This window comes from Manduca sexta, chromosome 17, assembly GCF_014839805.1.
Source record: "Manduca sexta isolate Smith_Timp_Sample1 chromosome 17, JHU_Msex_v1.0, whole genome shotgun sequence".
Classification (NCBI taxonomy): Eukaryota; Metazoa; Arthropoda; class Insecta; order Lepidoptera; family Sphingidae; genus Manduca; species Manduca sexta.
In genome coordinates this window covers 6,184,904-6,211,311 of record NC_051131.1, presented here as the reverse complement: position 1 = coordinate 6,211,311, position 26,408 = coordinate 6,184,904, and the positions used below count along the sequence as shown (strand labels likewise).

The following is a 26,408-nucleotide window of genomic DNA, read 5'->3' as shown; positions in this document are numbered from 1 at the left end:
TATTTCGGCTTTATTGTATTTATACAAAGTAAAAAATACCAAACAATTTATTTTTAGAGGACTGCACGATCTAATATAAATATCCGAATAATCGTGTCAATGCACAGTCGGGCGCACTTTTTGCGACAACTTGAATAAGCGCTAGTATGCAATCAACAACTCTATTCAATTTATAAAAGACCGAAAATGTAATATTACCTTAAAGTACTGTAAGTGCAAGTGCGCTGCATTATACACGTACCGAACCTAATCTGTTCTGTCTCTAAAGAGCCGAATCAATGTTTCGTAAAAATGAATCAATATTCAGAATACATAGCGGAAGGGGGAAGTATTGGCCATCCTTGTAAGTATCCTGTTTTACAAATGATATAAATATACGTGCCAATTTTATCTTCCTACAGTATACCGATTGATGGGATTGATAAAACATGTCTTATTTTTTTTGCAAGAATTTATTGTCTCAATAAATTGTAGGCATCGGTGTTGCAAGATTGAAAAATGTATAATATTCATCGAACATGTCCAAAATGTTATAACTCTATTATATAATCAAAATTTATTCACCACATGGTTTGATCTGATGTTACTTTACACATGACGCTTAAGTTATCGGGTCGGCATAATATGTTTTGTAACGAACACCTCTTTTGCTAGTCACTTTTATTTACTTATCATCATATACTCGCCACATAAATAATGGATGTATAATTGACGTGTTCTATAAATTCATGTAGGCGTAAACAAATTCTGATATTTATCGGTGCTGATTACTTATAGAAAAAATTAAATTTGGTCACACTATAGTTGATAGGCCATTGGAGTTTTTTTATTATCATACATACTTAGGACAAATACATTAAGGAAGGTTCTCGATTGGCAATTACACACAGGAAAACGGTGCGAATGACCCCAGTTTGATGAACAATTGTGTCAGGCTTGGTCATGGAATTCATCAAGAACTAGTTTCAGTTTAGTTTAGTTTAGCCTTTAGTTTCACTCAACGAGAATGACAACCTAATCATCTGAATACATTTACAAGTTTCTATTACTTACATTTATGGTTTCCAGAAACACAAAAAAAGTTGTTTTTATCCTTGTCGAAAAGCCACACGTTATAAAAGAATTACATTTCGTTTTATCAAGAAATCTCTAAATAAACATAAAGTAACAAGAATTTTCATGATTATATGAAAATCTCCATACTGCATGAATGGTCAGGTTGTACTTTCTAAAATTCATCATTTAAATATTATGACAATACATTATATGGCATTTTGTCTGAAAATAAACAAAATTAAATTGAGTGAAATATCTGTATGAGGATTCATAAATGGAATCGGTTTGAAACCGATTATCATTCATGAAGTGGTGATTATGTAGCGAGTACAAAAAATGTTGCGTACAATCTTACAAGTAAAACAGGTTCTACAACATTAAGATTATAGAGCGTACACAAGCCACGCATACTGATTTTGATACTAAATTTGATTAAGTGTATGTCCACCCAGCCATTTGTCTTATTTTTGATAACATCAATGAGCTATTGTCATGCCTACGTCTGTCGAAAAAAAGAAGTTGAAGTAAAACTAGCTGAAGTTTTGTTCGGCTATACAATACTTTTTTTTTTATTCAAGTTTCGTATCTTTTTAAGAATGGAAAAAACGACCAATATGCAAAATATTTATTTACACAGGTAAATTTTTTCTTTTATAATAATTTAACAATAATCATTCAACGCCTAAAACTGCTAGCTGTTTATTATAATATGGTAAGGTTCCTAAGCCCTAAAGACATATTATTTTTAACATTTATTTTTCACATATGACATTTTTTTTTTCAAAATTAACTTTAAGTGCATAAGAACTTATATGCTTTATATGAAGCTTCATATTATGGTCTGAGCGTTGTTCAGAAATAGGGCGCTTCACACGCAAGGCTATAGATTGCGTCACTTTCCACATCATACAATATACATACGTGTCGAAACTTTAAAATTCGTTGAATAGTACTACATTGATATTTATTCACATTTTTTCTTTCGTATACTACATAAGCAAGCGAGGTTTTCTCTTCTGCAAGCCATTTGGGAATCTTATATAAAATATACAGCTGCATAATGTTTTAAAATGCTTCAATACGTAACAATTCTGCAAAACTTTATTATGAAAACCCGTGGATTTGTAGAGCAAATCTTGAGCAGTTGGGTTGTATTTCTTCAATTGAAACCACACAATAGGAAAAATATAACTATCTCAGGAAGATAAAACAGATCATAAAAACACCACAATATAAAATGCCTATTATGCAAAAAAATAAATAACTCCCGACACAAACAAAAAATTCTGAAGAGAAAATAAATAAAATGTGTTTGTTGGTCCTTTAACTTTATTATCTTATCTTATATCTAATATTTTGATCCAATAGTTATCATGTCGGGGGCCGAAACTCGGACCGAGGGGATATAAATATTTGTTTTGCGGTTAGGCTATTTAGTGTCACGCATTATTTAAATTTTTAATTTCATTGTGATTCAATTTTTTTAATTAAGTTGTCTCTACTATTTTCTCCACGTAATATACGCCACCACTCTTTAAAACCCAAACACGCTATATCTGCTGTAAGTGACTGTTTGAGTATCCCATAGACTATTTAATGCTGCATCATCAGATCATGCTTGCCATGTCTGAATGTCTTAGAAATACCACCGAAGTAATAGTATACTAAATTTAAAATCCATCAGAGCTGTAAAAATAGAGAATGGACTGATGATCTTCAAACGCCTGAACGGATCTTCATAAATTATAACCAAGACCCATTCCGATCACGTCAGAATTGAAAAAAAAACAGCTTTAAAATCTGTCCATTCGTTTGGAAGCTACGAGACCACAGATAAACATACAGTTACATATATACACACCTTAAACTTGTAACAACCCCTATATGCGGGGATATATAATACATTACGCTCACTTTGCGCTTATATAAAAACAAAATAAGGCTTCAAAACCACTTTAATTCCACCATTATTGTAGGTAAGTATAATTGACGGGTTAAAACTTAAAGTACGAAAATATTATTGAAGAGATTATGAGTTATTTAAAAAAAAATACACACTAGTCTAACGTAAATTTAAATGCGGCTAGTATATATTAAGGTTTGATACATAAAATTATTATCATACACCTTATGGTTTTATTATGTAAACTGCCCTGCTTGATATGTAACATTTTTTAAATAATATTGCTTGTTATTCCAAAAACATCCTCCAGAAAATTCATGGAGATTTTTAAAGTGCCCCGCAGTATAATAACCTCGGTTGTTGAACACGCGCACTTGCCGTGTCCTTCAAATACTTGGGTTACGTAACTCAGACGTGTAATCTAGGCATTACAACATTCTTAATATCCTGCATTATACATTTCACTAAGCTCATTACATCAATGTGCCTCTACCAAAACAAGGTGATAAAATACATAACACAGACACTTACATAAATAAAGCACAGAAGAACCATTTATTTTATCGTTAAAAAGAAATATTTGTTTTACATCCAGATACAGAAGTTGTGCTTAGTTAGTTATGTTAAGGCGAACACTATACTAAAATTTGAAAGTATTGCCAACGCCGAACAATTATTTGGGTTAAGGTCGTGACAATACGTACCTATATTAATAATGCGAGGTATAACGTTATTCTTTTTTAAAAAAGGTTATTTTTATCATTACAAAAATAATTTTGTTGCGCTCTATGCAATCAACATGTTTTGCAGCTTTTGCTACTTAATTTAAATCGGGGAAATGTTCCCTGAAACTGCTCTTCTGGCGTGGAAGGACTTTGCTGATACAATTTTACAGTTTACACGTATTTCTAGGATAGTGAGGCTGAATAAGCTTTAAAATAAAACTATTTGGGATTTATTATTTTCATGATGGCATAAAGCTCACTTTATGGTTAATTTCGAAACGATACGATATTCTTCAAGTTTTATTACCATTCAATCATAAGATAGATTGTGCGTTGCATTTTTTTATTACTTACAATTAGATAAATTTATTTTTTTATTACGTACTTTATTTCATATAATGTAAGAATCTTAACACACATAGTGATAGACAAACCTCAAACAGCATCGAAATGCTAGTGGTATCATTTCATATCAAATGTTGCAGGTTCTGTATAAAAACACGAAGCAAAATATCTTCCACTATAAAAAAGCGTTGAACGACCTACATAATATATTATGTATTTTCGGACAATCGAGGATACGAGATTTTTTGTACTAAATGTAGTGTCGTCATGTATAACTTTGCTCTATAATTTTGTTTAAAATGGTAGGTATTATAAACAAAACATCTACTGACGCGTTTACAAACAATTCTTCAATATATTTTCTTTATCGACTATCTATATTAAAATAATAAAATTTATGAAAAGGTAGTTACATGCTTGTGTGAAAATGCCATTAATTGCTCATTGTGATTTTACACTGCGAAAACATACAAATACATAAATCTTGCTAAAACATCATTTATATATAATATCCTGTTAAGAGGAATTTAATTAAAAGTTTGCAACATACAAGACATTTAATTCGTAATTGGCATAGCTTTGTTTAAAAATCGATTCATTTACATTCATTAACATGCGTAAATCCTGATAATGTGTGGTAGGGGGTGTTGCTTTAGTGGTAGGTATATGTTATACTGCAGGTATAGTTCGTGGTGTGGTCCCATACTCTGTGTAGAATCACGGATGTCACAGGTGTGTCGGGTAGCGAGTGGTGACGCAGTGTCTGATGAGGGCCGGTGACGCGTGCGGCTAATGACCTAAATGAGCTCGTCCGGTGCCCGCGTAGGTACCGGGGAACACGTGGCGCCAAATCGGGCCACACCACTTACGCTCCTTTCGATAACTCCATATAAAGAGACGCTAATTGAATTCCTCCTTCGAACAAATATTCTGATGCTAATAAACATAATTTTTTATTTGTAACAGCTTTATGAATGTAAATGATACCTATTTAACATGCGTATCCGACAAACAAGTGAATTTCCTCTTTGTTATGTTTGAAACTAAATATTATAATGTACATTCAACATGGTTGGCCTCAGTTAAAACCTACCTACGCATAATCAACATGATACTCCTATATTTAGAGGGACATTTAAAACTGAGGAACGAACTGGTGAACTCTAGTGACACGAACATGTCGCCTGTTCGTATAATTTAAAATATGTAATATGTTTTTTTGTGACATCATGTGCGATTTATCTATAATCTTTATATCAAAGCGGCACTGCAACGTCACATTTAACGTAAAAAAATAAAATATTTCAAGACGTGACCCCATGCTATATTATTGCTAAATGTGTTTAAATTTCGTCATTTGATATGAATTAATCATATACTATTACGATATTACTTAATATAACGGCCTTATTTTAGATGGTTTAGACATAAACTACTAATATGTTGAATATTTTGTCTTATGTAGTGTATTTGCGGTTCCTTGTTAATAATGAAGTGTAAAAATATGTACTCTGCCTATTTGTACCAAATGATAAAAAATGTGTTGGTAGTTCAAGACCGTTCCTAGTTTAACTGCTCCGACCGAATGCTTTGCTTTGCTACTCTATTAAAATAAAAGAAAAATAAATGCGTCAATGCGAAGATAGAAGAAAAGCATTAACTGTGTGTCTTTTACGTTTTGAATTTGACATGGCAGATTTGTCGTAAAGCGATACAGAATATCACAGTAAATTGGAATTGGGTTTAACTGACGCTGATACATTTTTTACACATCAGCATATCTACAATTGGACTCCATGAATAAATAATTCTTATTCAGGATAACGTTATAAAAGTTTTGTAACAAATTTATATACAATGTTCTAGAATGTTACTATGCAAAGGTGCACGACATTCGAGTTGGGAATGAAATGGTATGCCAAAAAGAATGTCCGGAAGTTTAAAACCTAAGGCACATACCTCTGACTTTTCGAAGTTACTTATGTATTGCTTATCAATTATCGTTATCGTTTGCGACGAGTTCGAAACCAATCATAACATAAATATACTCGACTCGACGGCAAGTTGACAGCGTCTGCGCGCCTTACTTAATATACAAATGTTTATATTATGTATCTATATAATCTGTAGAAATATGTATACGTCGGAAGAATATTGCAAATTTCAACATAATATGTTAGAATAAGGACATAAAATTATTAAAATTTGAATAATTAAGTCGAATTAACGTAACATTCATACAAACTGTACGTATTATGATTATTACTTTCCAAACTGACATGCCGTTAAAATCAATATTATAATTATAACTGATGGGATATTTTTATGACTTCGACGTCGTATAGGTAGTAGGAAGTAAATAACTTCCGGTAGAGTCTGTGTAAAACTGTTCTCTTAAAAGTAAACATTACCGTCATAAGATCCAACTTATGACAATTAACAACACAGATGGACAATTTCTTATCTTTCAAATAAACTTTTTAGCTGCATACCATGATTGTTATAGATATTGAGTAAAAGTAGTTGTAAGTCGTAACCACGTAACAAAACGCAAAGGTCTATTGGAACATCAATACAACGCTGTCAAAAAACATTTTTTTTTAACTATTTTATTGAACTTAAAATGCCGCAGAACGTCGCATTTGATGCACTGACGTATGCTTATCAAGTGGTCGAAAAGTTAATCTAAAATGTTAAATATTTTTAATATATATCACGAGTTTTGCTATCGTATTCAAAGAAACATTTAGCTGTTTCGCTTCGTATGTATTATCGCAATCTGCGTCATACAACGCGCGACATCTTCTCAATACGAGATAGTGAACAAAAACAATAGGTTCGAATATTTAAATTTGATTCGTTATGTACTTGTACGTGTATGTATGTATTGTGCATACCGTTTTACGCCTTTAGGAAGTGTTTGTCGTCTTTATTAATGGAATTGTCATTGCTTTTTATGTTGGTATGATATCTCTAACGTATCGTGACATTTGTCATTTAGTATTTGGTTTATCAAATATTTGAACTAATCAGTTAAAGCCTGGGGCCTTATTCTCTATCCCGCACGTTATTTTGACAGTGCGTAACAAGCACGTAACACAACGCATCATGTTTAGGGACTATAGAAATTTGGCTTACAGAATACCATTCCACGCACATTTCTCGAAGATAACATGACACGGCCGCGTTACGCGTTTACACTATCATACAGAATAAGGGCCCTGATTGTTTTATTACTTATTGTACGTAAATATTGCTGTCACAATTAATAGCTTTATTATTATGCTTATAATTAATTCGTTTTTGCACGACGCACTCCGAATATTACATTTAGATAAATTTATTCTATTTCATCTGGATTTTTGTCGTAAAATATAACATGATGAGACGAAAATAATACGTGAAACTTTTATTGTTCCACCACGATTATTACAGCATAACAATACTACACATAATATAAACTCTACGAGTAATACAATATACTTCTACAATCTAACTATTGGGTAATTCAACTCTTACGACGATAATATCGGTCTTAAAACAGGTATTCATCTATATTTCCATAAATATTAAAGCACTTTTATGCGATCAATTCCTACGAGTAGCCGACACGAGGCGGGTACTCGCTGGCCAGTCGTGACTTAAGGACCGTGACAATCACACTCGTTCACAAACCATATTATAAACTATGCAATATTATCTAACGACATATTTATGCTAACTAAATCATATAATAGCATAACATAACTCAAACGTTTGGTGCCGCATAAGAAAAAATTACTACATTTTCTATCAACATATCGAGAAACATAGAAATTTAGCCTCGTAGCAACGTAAAGTTGGTAAGAGATGTAATATAAAAAAAACTCCCCAATCATTATTACGAGAAATACGCTATAAACCAAACCCGCTAATCACGCGATGAGAACTTCGACATAAAGGCATTAAACAGTTGATAATACGTTAACCCCGGGTCCAAGAGAGATAGAACTCTTAACTGACGTTAAGTACTACGCATGCCCATTCATTATTTAGCGTTAATTGCAAATAGTGCGTACGAATGACGGCCTTTAATTCCAAACTACATATGACATCAATATTCAAGACATCAAGGGTTATCTTTTGTTTATATAAACGTATTTATGAAAGAAACATGCAAATCTATTTTTGTATAGGATAATATTATCTCCACGTCAAATGATCATACCACATTATTAATATTATTTATTGTGCTCTGCTAGAGTGATGAAATTTAAACGATTGACACGATCATATTATAAAAAAAATTATACTTTTTTACAGCTTAAATTCTATATAATGAAATATGTAGTTGTTTTATTGTTTTAAGTAAAATGTAACTTGTAAGAGTGAAAGGCTTTATCTATTCTCAATTGAAAACCTCTGATCAAGTTTACTTAACCTGTGATTATCATTAACATTTTTGGCCCATCCTAAATTGAATTTACGTAACCTTCTTTAAATATTCATAATATTGCACAAAAGCTTTAATTTAGTGGTCAGGTCAGCCCGCCTTATGAAAATCGTTTGTGGAACGATCCAAGTCGAGTTAATTACAGAACAAAATCGAAACTAAGACGTCTTACATTCAAAGATTCCGCCATTAAACCAAGAAGGCAAATACTAATGAGGTCCATATTATGCAGCACATAGCTATCTAAATACATATACCAACAGTAAGCACTTTTATTGCGTTGTATCCTTACCACTGCGCGGAGAGTAATAAATATTAGTGCGTGTAAACGTTGGCAAATTTCTTAGGTATATTTGCTAACACAATCCAGTCTTTATAATTCCGCCGCAAAAACAAAGAAACATATTTATGAGTAAACCCGTGACTGCGTCGGTGAAAGTGGAACGAATGCTAATTTCCTTTGTATTTAAAGCTGAGTTTCTACAAAGGAAATCAGTATTGTAAACCGATGCTTCGATTTAACACTTAAAATACCTTTGCGTAAGATTTATGGTATCCCTTATTTTTTATGCCTAGATCTCCAAATGATAAGTAATACACGAAGGGCGTGTGACGTGGGATATATTCACGTCTTATGTGACCTTGTAATTTATAGGGATCTTAAAATCACCATGTGTTTCGTTTAGTTGTTCTTAATGAAAATCAAAGACCAACAACAGTCAAAATAAATTTGAAAAATTAAGGATGACTCGCAAATAATCATATGGCAACCAAACTACGAATTAATTTAATAATTATGAAAATTTTTAGCTGTTGGTGGTCCGATCTACGCAGAATGAGCTCACAGTAACTAACTGTAACTTTGACTTTGCGGATGAACAACACCTCAGTTCCCCCCGTGACCATGAAGGCTGCAGTCTTCGAAACGTCGGGAGAAAAATAAAAAACAAAAAACCGCGATAGAATCCGGAAAATTAGTTTAATTTCAGTATATAAGTATTTGTAATAAAATATGATTATGTAAAGAGAAAACTCGTCCGTGACAACTGATGATATACCTAACTCTTATGACTATATTCAAGAACATTGACGTGAACACGTCACACAAAATATGCTGCTCTGAAAAGAGTAACGTGACAAACAGGATAAAATTTATAAACCATTTTACAATATAAATAATTGAATGTTAATATATTTGAAGTGAGCACATGCGTAAATAGGCCAGCAAAGTACCTACGTGCACTCAACGCTTGTTATATAAAATCATCGACTTAAGCTTTCATTTAAAAAAGGTTTGACCACACAATATAACGTTCCAAGATCCGAACAGAGAATAAGAGAAAATTGGTACAAACAATTTATAAAAATACGGTAATAAGCTAGTTATCAGAACTCTCAGTGATAGGTTTTGTTAACTCTATAAATATCGCACTGGTGGGACACGCATCCTTCAACTTTCCAAATTAACAGACTTTGGAACATGATCCGCCATACCAGTCCAACACAGGCTTGTTTACTTTTTTAAACACTGCTCATATAATTGAATATACCCTCTCAACGCCCAAACACCCATCCGCGCAACTGAATGTCGCCTAAGCCTAATGAGAATTATTCGAAACAATTTCCTGTCCCGATCTAAATAATACTCACAACACTTAAACGTATTCATGTAAACATATATGTAAATATAGCACTGCAATCGTTAACACATATTTATAGATAAATCAAAGTAAAGTGGCCACTCTATTTATCAACGTTATAAATTGAGATACAACTGATATGAATCGAACGTAATAGTTTATAATATGCACGCTCGAACAACTATGCAAAATATAGATTTAATATCTAAAAATATATCGTATGAAGTCAGGAAGCTATAAACAATTCATAAAGGACGTAATAATATTTAATCTGTCATTTAAGTCAATTTAATAGCTTACGTAAGGGCCAAAGTCGGTCAAAGAAATTGAGGGTTGTCAGCAAAGTACGTTATTACCTTGGCATTGAGATCGGCAATAGTGGTAACCAGTTTTGCTTCAGAGCACTGTTGCCAGCCTTGCCTGTTAATTGTTCAGGTAAATAATAAAAACTCGTATCGGCCTCTGCTTATATCGTTGTAACCGACCGAAGAAAACATTTGCTTAAGTATTTTGGAGCCGTGTATTTAAAAGGTCACGTATGACGTTTGCGTTGCATATTTATTAAGGGTATCAGAATTGGATAGTGAATAAATGAAAAGTCGTTTCACGGTCTTTATTACGTTAATAAAATGAGTACGACATAGAATCTGTCTTACTAATAACCTTCGCTAGGCGGACCCAAACTGCAAACCTTTGCCGCTTAGCATTATACAGGTTTATGCTCCCACTGCCCAATCATCTGAAGAGGACATAGATGACTTCTACGATAAACTGGATTTCACAATATCTGGTATCTCCAAGCGTGAAGTTCTTATAATTCAGGGAGACTAGAACGCGAAGGTTGGCGATACTATAAGTGACGACCACTTGCGTCATGTGGTGGGAAGACACGGGATTGGTGTCCGCAACGAGCGCGGTGAGAGGTTCCTGGACTTCTGTGTGTCTCACAGTCTGACTCACAAACACCTGTTTCAAACATCACGTCCGTAGGCTATGGACTTGGTAGTCGCCAGGGAATCGCTATAGAAATCACATTGACTACATAGTCGTTCCTAGTCGCTGGAGGTCTTCTGTCTCCAACGCTAGAACCTTCCCTGGCGCGGACTGTGGGAGTGACCATCAACTTTTGGTTGCAGATCTACACACTCGTTTCAGAGCACGGCGCAAGGGCGCCACTAAATCCTTTTATCTTTCATACACCGAAGCCAACTTCTTTCAGAAGAAGGTGGAGGGGAAATTGTCTCAAGTGATCTTTTCCCCGATCACTCAAGACGATCCGGAGGAACTGTGGCGTATGCTAAAGTCCACTATTAGTAATACGCTGTCGTCGCTACCAAAAACGCCTTACACCAAGAAAGATTGGATTGCTGATGACACTTGGCAACTGATTCATGAGCGGAAACAACTCAAATGCAAGAACCTCTCCGAGATGAGATTGCCTGCGTACTCGGATCTGAACCGTCGCATACAACGCATGTGCAGACGAGACAAAAACCACTTGCTTGACCAAATGTGCAAGGAAATCGAAGCTGACGCAAATAAACATCAAACGGCGGATCTTTTCAAAAAAATACGCCAGGTCACACGCGAATTCAAACCTAAGTCATGGGTCATCAACGATAAACAGGGTAACCAGATCCATGATGTCAACATGGCCGCAGAGCGTTGGTGCGATTACTGCAGTGAGCTATATAAAGATCCATGCACTGGTAATTGCACTAACACACACATGCGAACTGTAGCTGAGTTTGAGCCTGTGATTCTTCGCTCAGAAGTTCAAGATGCCATTAGGAAACTCAAGCGAAACAAAGCCCCTGGCGCCGATCTGATAAGCGCGGAGGCCCTCAAAGCTCTTGGAGAACTGGGGATAAATCTGCTTCACCGAGTCTGCAACGCAGTTTGGAAAACCTGTAAATGGCCAACCGATTGGACACACTCAGCTATAATCCCACTACATAAGAAAGGCTCTGTTAGAGAATGTGGTAACTACCGCACTCTTGCATTAATATCACATGCGAACAAGGTCCTACTGCATGTCATCAATTCTCGCCTTAGATCCTTCCTGGATTGGCAAATCCCCCAGGAACAAGCGGGTTTTGTAAAAGGAAGGGGAACCAGAGAACAGATCTTGAACTTGAGGTTGATAGTGGAGAAATGCTATGAATTTTATACCACTGTTGTGATGTGTTTCGTCGACTACCAAAAGGCTTTTGACTGCGTTAGGTGGCGGGACCTCTGGACTGTCCTTTCAGAGATGGGTGTTCCCAATCACCTTGTGCGACTTATCGACGCCCTGTACGATGCGAGTCACGGGACGGTAACCGTGGGCAATGCGACGTCTAACAAGTTCCGTTTTGAAAAAGGAGTGAGGCGGGGATGTGTATTATCTCCCATCCTTTTCAACATCTACGGCGAATACATAATGCGCAAAGCCCTTAATGGATGGGAGGAAGGAATACGCATTGGCGGATCCAAAGTATCTAATCTTCGATACGCCGATGATACCACTCTATTTGCCTCATCAGAGGAAGAAATGGCTGAATTACTACAACGTTTGGAAAACGCAAGTTCCATGATGGGACTCACTGTAAACCGTGACAAGACCAAGGTGATGACCATTGATCGATCTGCGACCAATCAGCGTACGACTCTACTTCATAACTACGAAGAGGTTCAAGAACTCCAAAAAAGAGATTTGCAGACGCATCGCGTTGGCGAAAACTGCGATGACAAAGCTCGACAAGGTTTGGACGGACAGAAACATCAGCAACCGCACGAAAATTCGCATGGTCAGGGCTTTTGCTTTTTCTGTTTTTCTGTATGCTTCTGAAACCTGGACCTTAAAAGCTGCCTATAAAATAATGATAGGTTTCTTATTTATTAATGTATTTATTGTGATTAAATGGACATTACAATTATATATTATTGTACAGACATGTTACATGGCTGAGCACCGGAACTAGAGAGAGTGTTGTGTAGGGATGGGACACATAACATTATTTTCTAATCGATTACATAATCTCTTACATCCCCTTTCTTTCCAAATCAACAATAATCTTTCAAATACGCAGGTTTTTTAATAGTCCTTCCGGCTCTACTTTTAGGCTCATTTACATTTTGATTTAAATCACACAGTTCTAAATTTTCATTGTTACAGTTATCTTGTGTTACACTATTTTCATCATCTATTTCAATACTATCATAATTTCTACCAGTTTCTATTTTCATTTCGCTTTGATCATTACACTTTAAAAGGTATCTCCTATTCCTATCCAACCTTTGGTCATTTTCAGTTACAATTTTAAATGAATTAGGTCTATCATCCTTACTTACTACTTTAGCATATGATAATGGTTTTTTAGTATTACTATCTTTTAATATTACCTTTTCTCCTTTCCCTAAATCTTTTAATTTTCTTGTATTTCTATCATAATATTTCTTATATTTCCAAGCATTCTTATATAAACTATTCTGAATATCTCTATTTTCTTTACTTATCTCTTGTTGATGAGGTAACAATCCTGATATTTTCCTATTCATCAACAATTCTGCTGGAGATTTGTAACCAAATTCACTTGATATTGGTGTATTTCTATATTCTAATAATGCTAAACTTTTATCTTTACTTTCATAATCACATTTTTTAAACATATTTTTTACTGTTTGTATATATCTTTCCGCTAAACCGTTACTTTGCGGATATAATGGACTACTTGTCTTATGTATAAAATTCCACTGTTTAGTAAATTGTCTAAATTTAATATTAGAGAAATTAGGTCCATTATCAGAATATAATATCTGTGGAATTCCAAATCTACTAAACATATTTTTTAAAACACTTATTGTTACTTCTGCACTGAGATCTTTTAACATTTCAACTTCAATGTATTTACTGTAATAGTCCACTAAAATCAAATAATTATTATTTCTGTAATTAAATACATCACAACCTAAATCTGTCCAAGGTTTAACTGGCATTTCTCTTATTCTCATAGGTTCTTTTACATTGCTTTTTCTAAACCTATCACATGTATTACAATTCAAAACTTTATTTTCAACATCTTTGTTCATTGAGGGCCAAAACATACAAGACCTTGCCCTTGTTTTACATTTTTCTATACCTAAATGATTATAATGAACTCTATCTAACATCTCAGTTCTTAATGTATTTGGTACAACAATGCAGTTATTTTTAAAAATTAAATTGTCACAAACAAATAACTCATCTTTCACAGAATGATATGGTTTCAAACATGTAGGTACATTATACATGTCTGGCCATCCATTAGTTAAATATTCTTTAAGTTTTTGCAATTCAGAATCATTTATTGTCTCCTGTTTAAATATTTCTAACTTTCTATCCGTAACTGGTAAGTTACTAACTACCATTCCAACTTGAGCTTCAATTTCTTTTTCCATAATAGTCTCATTACAATAATAACAATCTCTTGATAATGAATCTGCTATTAATAAATCTTTGCCAGGTTTATACCTTAAACTTAAATTATACTTCTGTAAATGTAATCTCATTCTTTGGAGACGCAATGGTACATCACACAATGGTTTCTTAAATATATTTTCTAACGGTTTATGATCCGTTTCTACATCAATTTTTTTTCCATACACATATTGGTGAAACTTAGTACATCCAAAAACTATAGCTAATAGCTCTTTTTCAATTTGAGCATACATTTTTTGTGTATTTGTCATACTCTTTGAAGCATAAGCAACAGGTAAGTTATTTTGCAACAAAACTGCACCTAATGCATCTTTTGACGCATCTACTGACAAAGTACAAGGTTTATTAGGATCATAGAATTGTAATACTGGTTTTGACATTAATATATTTTTTAACTCATTAAAAGCCTTTTCTTGTTCACTAGTCCATACCCAACTACTACCTTTTTTAATTAACATTCTTAATGGTTGACAAACCTGCGACATAGAAGGTATAAACTTTGATATATAAGTAACCATACCTAATAATCTTTGTACTTCTTTTACATTTTTTGGTTTATTTAGGTTCATTATAGACTCAATTTTTTGATTATCTGGCTTTATGCCATCTTTATGTATTACATGACCTAAGTATTTAATTTGCGACAAACCAAATTCACATTTATTTAAGTTGAACTTAACACCATTTTCTTGTGCTATTTTTAACACCTTACATAACCTTTTGTCATGTTCTTCTTTATTTTTTCCATAAATTACAATATCATCACAAAATACAGCACATCCTTCTATTCCTTCTAACATTTGTGAATACTGTCTATGAAATACTTCAGGTGCTGATGATAACCCATAAGGTAACCTTTTAAAACAAAATCGACCAAATGGTGTAGCGAATGTACATAATTTAGCACTATCTTCATTCAATTTTATTTGAAAGAATGCAGTTGATGCATCTAATTTACTAAATATAGTTGAACCTGCCATTCTACATGAAACTTCTTCAAATGTAGGCAATTTATAATGTTCCCTTTTTAAACATTTATTTAAGTTATTAGGGTCTAAACATATTCTGATTTTTCCATCAGGTTTTTTGACTATTACTATGTTACTCACAAAATCTGTGGGTTCAGTAATTTTTTCTATGACTCCTAATTTTTCCATCTGTTCTAACTCTGCTTTCACTTTGTCATGCAAAGGAATTGGAACACCTCTACAAGGTTCTACTTTTGGTACATAATTTTCCTTTAATGTTATTTTGTATTCTACATTCTTTAATAAACCTAACTTTTCACTGTTAAACAATTCTTTGTACTCATTTAGTATTTTTTCATATTGTTTATTATCTGTTTTTATACTTCTTAAATATTTTCTTTCCATCAATCCAAACATTTTTATAGTATCAAATCCTAAAACTGGTATACATTCACTGTCTACAATATAAAACAATAATTTAACTTTGTTACCATTAACCAGTTCACAATTTAATTTAATTTTACCTATACATTTTATTTTAGTACCATCATAATTATACAATGTTTTATTATTATCATTTATAATGTGTCTTAATTTTAAACTTTTTATATTCTTTAACGGCAACACATTACAATCTGAACCTGTATCTAATTTAAAATTAATATTTTGGTCATTAATTTTAATGACTCACACAACTCACTATTTGTACACACACTGTGTACTTTTAACATACCTAATTGATAATCATTACTCACATTATCTATAGAACTTACTTTTGTTTTACACATTTTACCATAATGTCCCATTTTATAACACTTGTTACATTTCACTTTATATGCTGGACACTTATATCCATGTACATATCCACAGCGTTGACACATTTTCTTTACAGTGGGTTGCTGCTTACTTTGGAAGTCTGGACTCGTTACATTTTTTCTAATGAAGTCTCCCTGCTTCTTTATTATATTATATTTCTTATTTTTATTAGTATTGACCACTGCTACGCTTGGTTCCACTTCAAACTTTTTCATTTGCTGTTGTGTCGTTTCAGCCATTTTACACATATTAACACATTTTGTTAAGTCTAATTTTTGCTCTTTCAGTAATCGCTCTCTTAGTGATTTATCACTAATTCCTCTTATGATCTGGTCTCTTATCAGACTATCTCTTAAATTTTCAAATGCACAATCTTGGCTTAATTTTTTCAGAGCCATTACGTACTCTTCAAAACTTTCTTCGCAACCTTTGTTACGCGTAAAAAATAAATGTCTGCACATCGTTTCATTTTTTAGCGGCTGAAAGTAACTATCGAACTTTTCTACAATAGTTTCGTAGTTTCTCGTTTCCTTTTCGAACTCAAACGTGTTGTAGATTTCGATTCCTTCATCACCCATCACATGCAATAACAGTGATATTTTGGCATCATCTTTCAGCTTCTCTCCCGCTTGGGACGCTACAAAGTACAAATCATACCTTTGTTTCCATTTCTTCCACTGTTCACTGGGATTAGAACATGCGGTCAATTGTAATGGCGATGGCTGCTTCAAATCCATTTTAATCACTTTATTTTCTTTCTTGAAACCTTATTTTTCTTGTGTCATTTACGACTGCGCCATATAAAATAATGATAGGTTTCTTATTTATTAATGTATTTATTGTGATTAAATGGACATTACAATTATATATTATTGTACAGACATGTTACATGGCTGAGCACCGGAACTAGAGAGAGTGTTGTGTAGGGATGGGACACATAACATTATTTTCTAATCGATTACATAATCTCTTACACTGCCGATCGTAAAAGAGTCGATGCGTTCGAAATGTGGTGCTGGCGCCGCATGCTCGGCATTTCATGGACAGCTCATCGAACAAATTAATCCATCTTAAGAGAGCTCAAGCTGGAACGTCAACAAAGGCTTTCCTCCGTCTGTCTGAGTCGTATTTTAAAATATTTTGGACATATAGCGCGACGGAAACCAGACAACTTGGAGAAGTTGGTGCTCACCGGCAAGCTCGAAGGCAAGCGACCAAGAGGGCGTAATCCGAAGCGCTGGTCGGACCAGGTCGCTAACTCCCTGAATATGCCATTGAGCATAGCGATGCACCAAGCCGAAGATCGCGCCTCGTGGAGAAGACTACTAAATGACCTTTGCAAAGCAAAGGCAATAAACTAGAAAATGCTTAGGTTATTGACCTAAATTATACACAGGGACGATCACCCCAAGAGTCAGCAAATTCTTACAGTATTTTCAATAACAGCCAAGTGGTATTAATCTTATTTCTTACTAAAATTATAAAAACGAAAGTTTGTGATCATGTTTGCATTTTTGTTAGATATAAACGCAAGAACAGCTGAAAGGACTTGGTTGAAATATGCCACGCGGGTCCATGTCCTGGATTAATCTTTTGCTTTTTATCCCGGTAATTTGCTTCACAGGGATGTAATGGAATTTTTTACTAGATTTTTCAAATAAATAACGCTGGCGCCATGTAATTAATATTTTAGGGACTCTTGTAGTGTCTTGTCTAAAAGTGGCTTGACACATAGGGGAAGCCGCGAGTATATTATTATGTAGTACTTTAACTATAATATTTATAGACAGTTTCGAGGCGCAGGCGATATGAGATAAGCTATCATATACCGCCTACGTCTTAAACATCATCACTGATAACTTAAAACTGGTCAGTAAACAGTAATATTATCAGACTGTAGGCGGTAATTTAATATACATGGGGACAGTATCACTACAGGCAGTGGACAGGAAGTGGTTGAGGCGGAAAGACACCGGCGATATGCCCTCTGGCTGCAATCGACATTCGACAGCGGAGCCCGGCCGATGGGTTCGACAGCCAACGCCACGCCGCGCCGCGCCGTGCTGTCCACGGCCGCTATCGATCTTGCATCTGATTAGTATGGACAAGCCGGTATAAACCATATGATACTTAGAATATGTACCATTCTCGCCATTAATACTTAAACAATATGTACAAGATATACAAATCGCAGTGCTTGTTTACAATTACATCATTACTAAAATTGGATAACATGCTGCTATTGTATTTATTATGATTTTGTATTTTAATGTAACATGTTCAGATGTTAAAAATTTCGGAAGTTAATTGAGCTAAAATATACTATACGAAAGATCATACAAATATATCAGAAAATAAAAAAATATATTTATAACCTAGAACAGGTCCTGTCATCCATTTAAAAATAGATAATGATTATTTATAATTCTATTGCTCATATAAAAAGTTATCACGTTTAGCTATTTATGGGAGATCGGAATAAAAACAAAAAAGTAACATATATCTATGTACTAGATTACACCTCAATTACACTAATAATTAAATATCACTGCTTAATTGCTTAATTTACGCAAGGTTATCAAATGACGTCAAGAGACTCTTGTTTTTTCAAACAGTCTCTAAAAGACATTAAATAATTTAAAACCTAAAATTGATTCTGCAATTGATAACCAGTATGTAGGTCATGCATGCCTTTAATCTGTATAATTACAATACCTTATTATTTGAATGTTGTATTGCAAAATAAATGAAATTTATAATATTGGTTTGCTATATAAAGATAAATAAAAAAAAAACTAGTGTTTTAAACTTTTGTGGTTTTTGAAGGATTTTTAATTTATGTTAAAAAGTTTTTAGGCTACATTAAACATAATTCTCGCTCTATGTTTTTTAAATTACATATTTAACAACGCGACCTCGCAAACGAAAGTTTTATGTAATATACCTGCGTCTATACTACGAGAAACACATCGTGTGTACATCAAGCTTAAGGCAAACAAGTCTTGACCAAACATATTAACTAAGCATACTTACTTCAATATGCGATACGCATAAGTGAAGGAAATGAATAAAATAATCTGCATACTACTAAACAAATGGGGTTGAAACAAATGAACTACACAAAAATTACATTAAGGTAATCATAGCGAACAAGGTTAACCAAGAGTAGACAGCAATTATAATATACGGGCTATTTTATTGGAATAAATTAGTTCTAGGCACATAATATCATGTTAAGGAAAATTAAACACGCATCGTCGTGTAACTTTAATGCCGAGTTTAGTACAATTTGCAAAATCACAACACTCAAACAAAGAAACTGAATGCAAAACTATATTCAAAATACCCCATGAATAATAAATTGTATGAAAAGTAAGTAGTGATAAAACGCAATAAGAAAATTATGCAGCATAAAAAGTGCAATATAAAGGCTTACTTTGTCTTTAGAAGATAGGCGTTTTAAGTCTATCAGTTTATGGTACTGGCGCAGTGCACGCATGTACAATCTAACGGGAAGCTCGGCGGGGAGCGAGACTGGCTCGGCGGTCCGGGACGCCACCCCCGCGCCGCTCATGGCACCACAACACACAAACACACTTGTTCTTTATTCATAAGCACCAAACTGAACCGCCATAGAGACGAGCACCAATCGCGCGTCCGAAGTGAACGTACGGTCCACACGACACTGACGTAGTATGTACCGAGCGCCCCGCGCATGCGATTGCGGACCCGACGTGCGGTTCTTGCAAAAAAGAAACTGCGGCAAGCCCACGCTTCAGTAACTTTCCCTACAACCATGCGCGGCTACGTCCGACGACCTGACACGCTTTTACCACAATACCGCGCCATTCGAACACATCCGACTGATCCGAGGCGACGCTCCGGATCCAGCTAGAGCTTTCGAGAAAGCTCTCTGGTGTCCTTCGCTATGAGGTTATGTTTAATGGCACTATATTATACCAAGCTTACACTATGAACTTGTATTAAGAAATTGTATCATTTCCGGCCTAATTTTGAATAAGTAAAAAATAAATTATAATCATTTCACACAGGATACGTGTTTTCCTGTTTGTACAGCAGTAGACACATAAGGACATTATTAACATTTATTTAATTATATTAATAAATAGATATAGAAATTGTATATATATTTTAAATATATTTGACCTATAACTTAGGTTATTTCGAGGAAATTAATTCTTAGAACCAATGTAGAGCAATAGCAATTATTATTTTACGCAGGATTCATATTTAGTTCCAATGACGTAAATTTATTAGAAACTGGACGCAAACTGTATCCTGGGCTTCCCAAACAAACAAGTGTGGAGTTATTCATTGTATTATAACTGAGAAAGCAAATCACGCATGCTATGAGTTATAGCCATCAAAATCTGTCCGAACGATCGATTGTGAACTCATGCAACATTGATGCGCATTATGACAACGTGTTAACGTGTGAAACTAGCTATGTGGAATGAGGATGGATGGTGTCACGCCAACCACGCCGGATAATTGAATTGATTATCTATTTTAATTGGACGGAAAGATGACTAAACAATGTAAGTAGGTATAGCCAGTTGTCGCACTAATGGTACAGGGCACCTACCGTCTACTCTCATGTACTTAGCTATTAATTCTTAGAGAACTTTAGATGACTAATAATGCTGATTCACTTTATATTATAATGTCATTTTCAAAACTATTATTAATATGATTTTTCCGCTTATTTGTTTCCGTTAGAGTTTTTAGGTGTTGCTCACAAATGGTTAGAGAAAGCAAAAACCATGCTAACTTTAATGTGTTAATTCTGTGTTAAAGAGTAAAGAGTTACCAACTTACTAATATCAATATAAGCCTAGAGATACATTAGCTCTGTGGACCTTGAATAGCATCTCTTTTTTAACAAGACAGGGGAATATTTATTTATTTATATAATTATTACACTGCATCTGAACGTAAGAATCGGGACTTATAAAGACATACCTACTAGCTTTCGTTCGTGACCGCGCAACAAACATCGCAAGTTGGGAGATACTGTTTTGGTTAGTAAGTAGTTACTTATAGCAAAAATATTAAGTACTTACCTAATTATTTTTAAGTACTCGCACTATTAATAAATAGTGCGAGTACTTAAAAATTAAAGTTAAAAGACAAGTATCTAGGTCAAATTCTTTTTGAAATAAATATTGTTACAGTACCCCTAAGAATAATGAAACAACAATGGAAATTAGTTAAAAGTACATTATATTCCCGGCAGTAAGAAATTATATTAAATGAATTATTGCATACAACAACCGACTCTCTAGTCAAACTTTTAAATACAATAAATATATTACGCTATGTAATAAATATAATAGTAAAGTAGCTATTTCCCCTATTTCTACCTAGTATTAAAACAAGTTTTTACTTTTAAAATGTGGTTAAAACCGCATTATTTTTTATAACACCTAATAAACAATGTTATCCAACTGGAAGTTATAATAAACAAACAACTTTAGATTTTAGCGTGAACTGACAACACAACATTCTACCACAAATTAAGAATACCGGATATAGATAGCCTGATTAATTTGATATATAAAAAAAATATAACTCGTCAGTTTAAAGTCCTTTTTCAACAAAAACGTAAAAGAATACCATTCCAAGACGGATAAGTTTGATTATTTTTCGTTTATTTTTCGCATTACCTATTTTAAGTCAATATGATTATTTTTATTTTACGAATTATTTTTCTTGATTATTATGTGTATGATTACGAGATCACTATCACAACCCCTGTATGTAATTAATATTACAAACAGCAATAAAGCAGCACTACGCTGTGTAAACTAAAACAGAAATAACGCTTAAGAATGCCAACTGAAAGTGACCCATATCGCCTAATAAACAATGTAAATACGGACTCTGGCAAACGCACGTTGCCGCTGTAGGTATGGAATACTGATTGACCTATTTGTTAAAATAGATGGTCATTATTCACAGTTATTCACAAACCAAGGTTAATTTGAATACACGGCAAAATCATATACGTAAACAAGCACTTTTCTACTTACTTGGGCCCAAAATTCTTCCGTCAACATAACCTCTGAATGGTCGCGTGCCTCAAATTATGAATGAAAACAACACCACTGAGACATCAACCTGACTATTTTCCTCTTAATCATTACAAATAATTATCTTAAATACTGAATTACAACACAACACTTTAGATATTAATATGCAATTATGTTGCCCACAACGCAAGCTTCGTCATTAGAGCCGGCCTGTTCTCTCCCTCTCTGACATCCCACACTCCTGTTCGGTTCGTTATAACGGTTATTCTTATTATAGACCTGCAGACCGTGTACATACGTGTAGCAATTGAGCTAATTTGAACACTAATTTAAACGAGACAATGTCCATATTTGAATAACGAAAGCGTTACAAACCCTTACAGCATCGAGATCTATTAGATCAGTTTAGTGCTTTCGGTCAATTCATTGATTGAGATGTATGTATATCGGTTGGGATAAGTTTAATCGTATTAAATAACTAATGTTGATAGTATGTACAACTTTTTTTACTATTTATTTGACAGCATAAATTAGAGTGCGACTTTTAAATTTAGTCGACTCATACATTTAGATATGTGACGGGTAACTTTTATATAGAAGTTGTGAAATAGGCCGTTAGTATGTTTGACTTATTGCAGCTGCTTACAACTAAAATTAAATAAAGAAAAATAGGTATAATACCAAATAACACTCATGGTTATTACACATAATATAACTGGTTGGTAGACAAAGATTCAACTAACGCATGTGTAATTCCCGACGATATTTCCGTCACTTGATATAAGAAAATAGCTCGCTATCATGCATATCAAACCATCCTGGCATATCATTTATGTACTTAAAAAAACATAAGTACATTTATTTTTTGAAACTACTGGACATGATAATTACCGGGTAGATTTTTGAGACATAAGTACTTCTATTTCCCGAGTGTTCCGATTTAGAACTTTACAAAAATACTTAGCTATTCTTTCTGGTGGGTGCTAAAAGAGCGTCAGATTTCTATTTTTATCTCATTATAAGTTCGGACCTCCCATCCTTTTTTCAGAAGATTCCAGATTAATGTAAGTTTCATGCTACCGCGTACGGGAAATTAAATGGAATGGAGTCTCAATTAAATGTCAGATAAGTAGATAAATATAATTCGACGTCACTAAGTGTTGACGAAGAAGTAAAAGTGTTCACAATTCATGTATTCATTTTGAAAGTAAAAGTAAAAATGATTCATCTCTTTGGGGTCAAGGTTTAGAGGATAAACAACTACACTTTGTCCGAAAGAGAGTACCTACAAATAAAATAAGTATTTACATGACATTAGTTATGCGTTACGGAAAATGTGAGTCATATACGTACCTAATTATATTATGTAGGTAGGGATTGTTTTTTTTACATTTCATAAAATTTTGCTTTACAATTAAAAATATTAATGTTTTAAGGATTTTTCTGATGTTATTCGTTACTACGGTGTAGGTCTACGTAATATGGTAACAAAAGATTAATTAACTATTAGGCAAATATAAATTATCGGTTGTTCCTTGTCAACACATGCCACATACTGTCCACTGTGTCAGATTCACTGTTGCTTAAGCATCTTATCTTAATTCTTAAGTTCTTACTTTCTTACTTATATTATAAATGCGAAAGTTTGCGATGTTTGGATATTTTTTAGAAGTAAACGCAGTAACCTCTGAACGGACTTTTTTTTTTTTCCCGTGGGTTTTTTTTTTATTTCTTTTAATCCGTCGTATACTGCCATAGTTGGCACTATGGCGGTACAGTGATTTAAGAACATTTGTCGCCGAATAGACTATTCACGTGGGCGAAACCGCGAGCAAACCTATTAATTATATCAGTTTCTCAAGGAATATAATATAATCTAAAGTAAACAAAATAAAATTACGCATTCATCATTTTATGCAAATTATCAGTTATGTCATTTAATGAATGAGTCTATGCTTTTGCAAGTTAGAGACTGTAAAATGTCATAATAAGCTTCTTTAATTTATAAAATGCGCGGTTCTTGTGGAAAAGATTATGTTGATTCTAGGAAAAGATAGTCACGCGAACGGAGCAGCAATTAAAAGCTAGTTTGACACTTTACAAATAATAAATGTTTTGAACCTCAACTATTTAACCTTGAATTGTTTTTAAGACTATGACCTTATAACTTACCTTTATAATGAAGATCACCATGTGCTGTTAGCATTGAGTAAAACAAAAACAAAACCTTATACGGAGTGGTGCGCATAAATTAAGTAAAACTATTGTAGGATATTTGTGCATAGTAAGAGTTTAGTATTAAACTAAAATCTCAATGTCATTTTACACATGCTTATGTGTATTAGGAAATAACAACATTTATTCAATGAAATAATTCTCACGATTTTATACATTTTTAATATGTTCACCAAAAGTACTTCTCGGTGTAATCGTAATAACTAAATAAAAATAATTTTAACAAAAAATTAAACCGCCTTCAAAAACCACTCAAAACCAAAAAATAATTTCACATAACAAGTATATATTGGATACCAATTTTGGAGTCGGTGCCTAATTAAAATTGCTAGTTAGCTATATTTGTTGCATAGTCCGTCTATGAGCTAAATTTCTTTCAAATCAATTAAAAGGAGTAGGTTTGCGTGTACTACAGCATACACAGTGAAAGGTGTAATACCAAGCACATGTATGGTGTTTCATCTTTTTATTTCCTCTTTTTTCGAGGCAGGGAGTGTAATACACCCACATTTGACCAGCTACATGTAACAGGGAAAGAATTTGGGTAGTGTACAGTTCACAAATTTAAATATTTCCTTAATAGCTTCCATTTGCTGTGCTGCGGTGATGTGTTTATCTCCGGTGACGATCTGACTTGCTAACTTTGTACGCTGGCAGCACATTGTTTTCGTATATTCGTTAATGTATTTATCTAGCTTAACTAGCAATTTTAATTAGGCACCGACTCCAAAATTGGTATCCAATATATACTTGTTATGTGAAATTATTTTTGGTTTTGAGTGGTTTTGAAGGCGGTTTAATTTTTGTTAAAATTATTTTTATTTTTGCTTTTTGTGTTAGTAAAAATAGACCGTCTCAATGGCATAGTTGTGTTTCGCTCACGATACGACTATCGCGCTGTGGTGTTACACCTCTGCCTACCCCCTGAAAAGGGGAAAAGGTGTGATGCTATATGTATGTATGTATGTAAGAAGTAGAGTCCACTAAACCCAACACAATAACACAACTAATGTGTTTCGCACGCAGTACGACTATTGCGATGAAATTATACGCCTCTGCCTACCCCTGACATGGGGAAAAGGTGTGATACTATATATATGTGTGTAAGAAGTAGATTCAAGGAAACCTAACGCAAAAACACAACTGATATATTTCGATCATAATATAACTATTGCGCTGTTGTGTTACATCTCTGCCTACCCCCTAAAAAGGGGAAAAGGTGTGATGCTATATACATATATGTACGTATATAAGAAGTAGAGTTAATTAAACCCAACACAATAACACAACTAATGTGTTTCGCACGCAGTACGACTATTGCGATGAAATTATACGCCTCTGCCTACCCCTGACATGGGGAAAAGGTGTGATACTATATATATGTGTGTAAGAAGTAGATTCAAGGAAACCTAACGCAAAAACACAACTGATATATTTCGATCATAATATAACTATTGCGCTGTTGTGTTACATCTCTGCCTACCCCTAAAAAGGGGAAAAGGTGTGATGCTATATACATATATGTACGTATATAAGAAGTAGAGTTAATTAAACCCAACCCAAAAACACAACTGATATGTTTCACACACAGTACGCCTATCGCGATGAAATGTTACGCCTCTGCCTACCCCTGAGACGGGGAAAAGGTGTTATGCTATATTTATAAGTATGTGAGAAGTACAGTCAACCAAAATCAATGCAAAAACATAACTAAATACGTCACAGGAAAGCTAAATTCGCGATTTCGTTTTCTTGGACGACATAATTATTCTAGTT

At 33.8% G+C, this 26,408-nt stretch overlaps 1 protein-coding gene across 3 annotated transcripts in view; it reads right to left on the bottom strand.

The window, feature by feature from the left end:
- LOC115453779 (inositol-trisphosphate 3-kinase homolog) overlaps window positions 1-26,408 on the bottom strand; it is an 89,045-nt gene that overhangs the window by 10,040 nt on the left and 52,597 nt on the right. Inside the window, exon 1 of one of the 3 annotated variants that reach the window (XM_030182526.2) lies at window positions 22,398-22,618. The exons of 1 other annotated variant lie outside the window; for it this stretch is intronic. In XM_030182526.2, coding sequence (XP_030038386.1) covers window positions 22,398-22,424 — 27 coding nt within the window. In that variant the 5' untranslated portion in view covers window positions 22,425-22,618. Of the gene's footprint in view, window positions 1-19,780; window positions 20,036-22,397; window positions 22,619-26,408 lie in introns of those variants that run through there. One more of the 3 variants, XM_030182510.2, reaches the window with a different exon arrangement.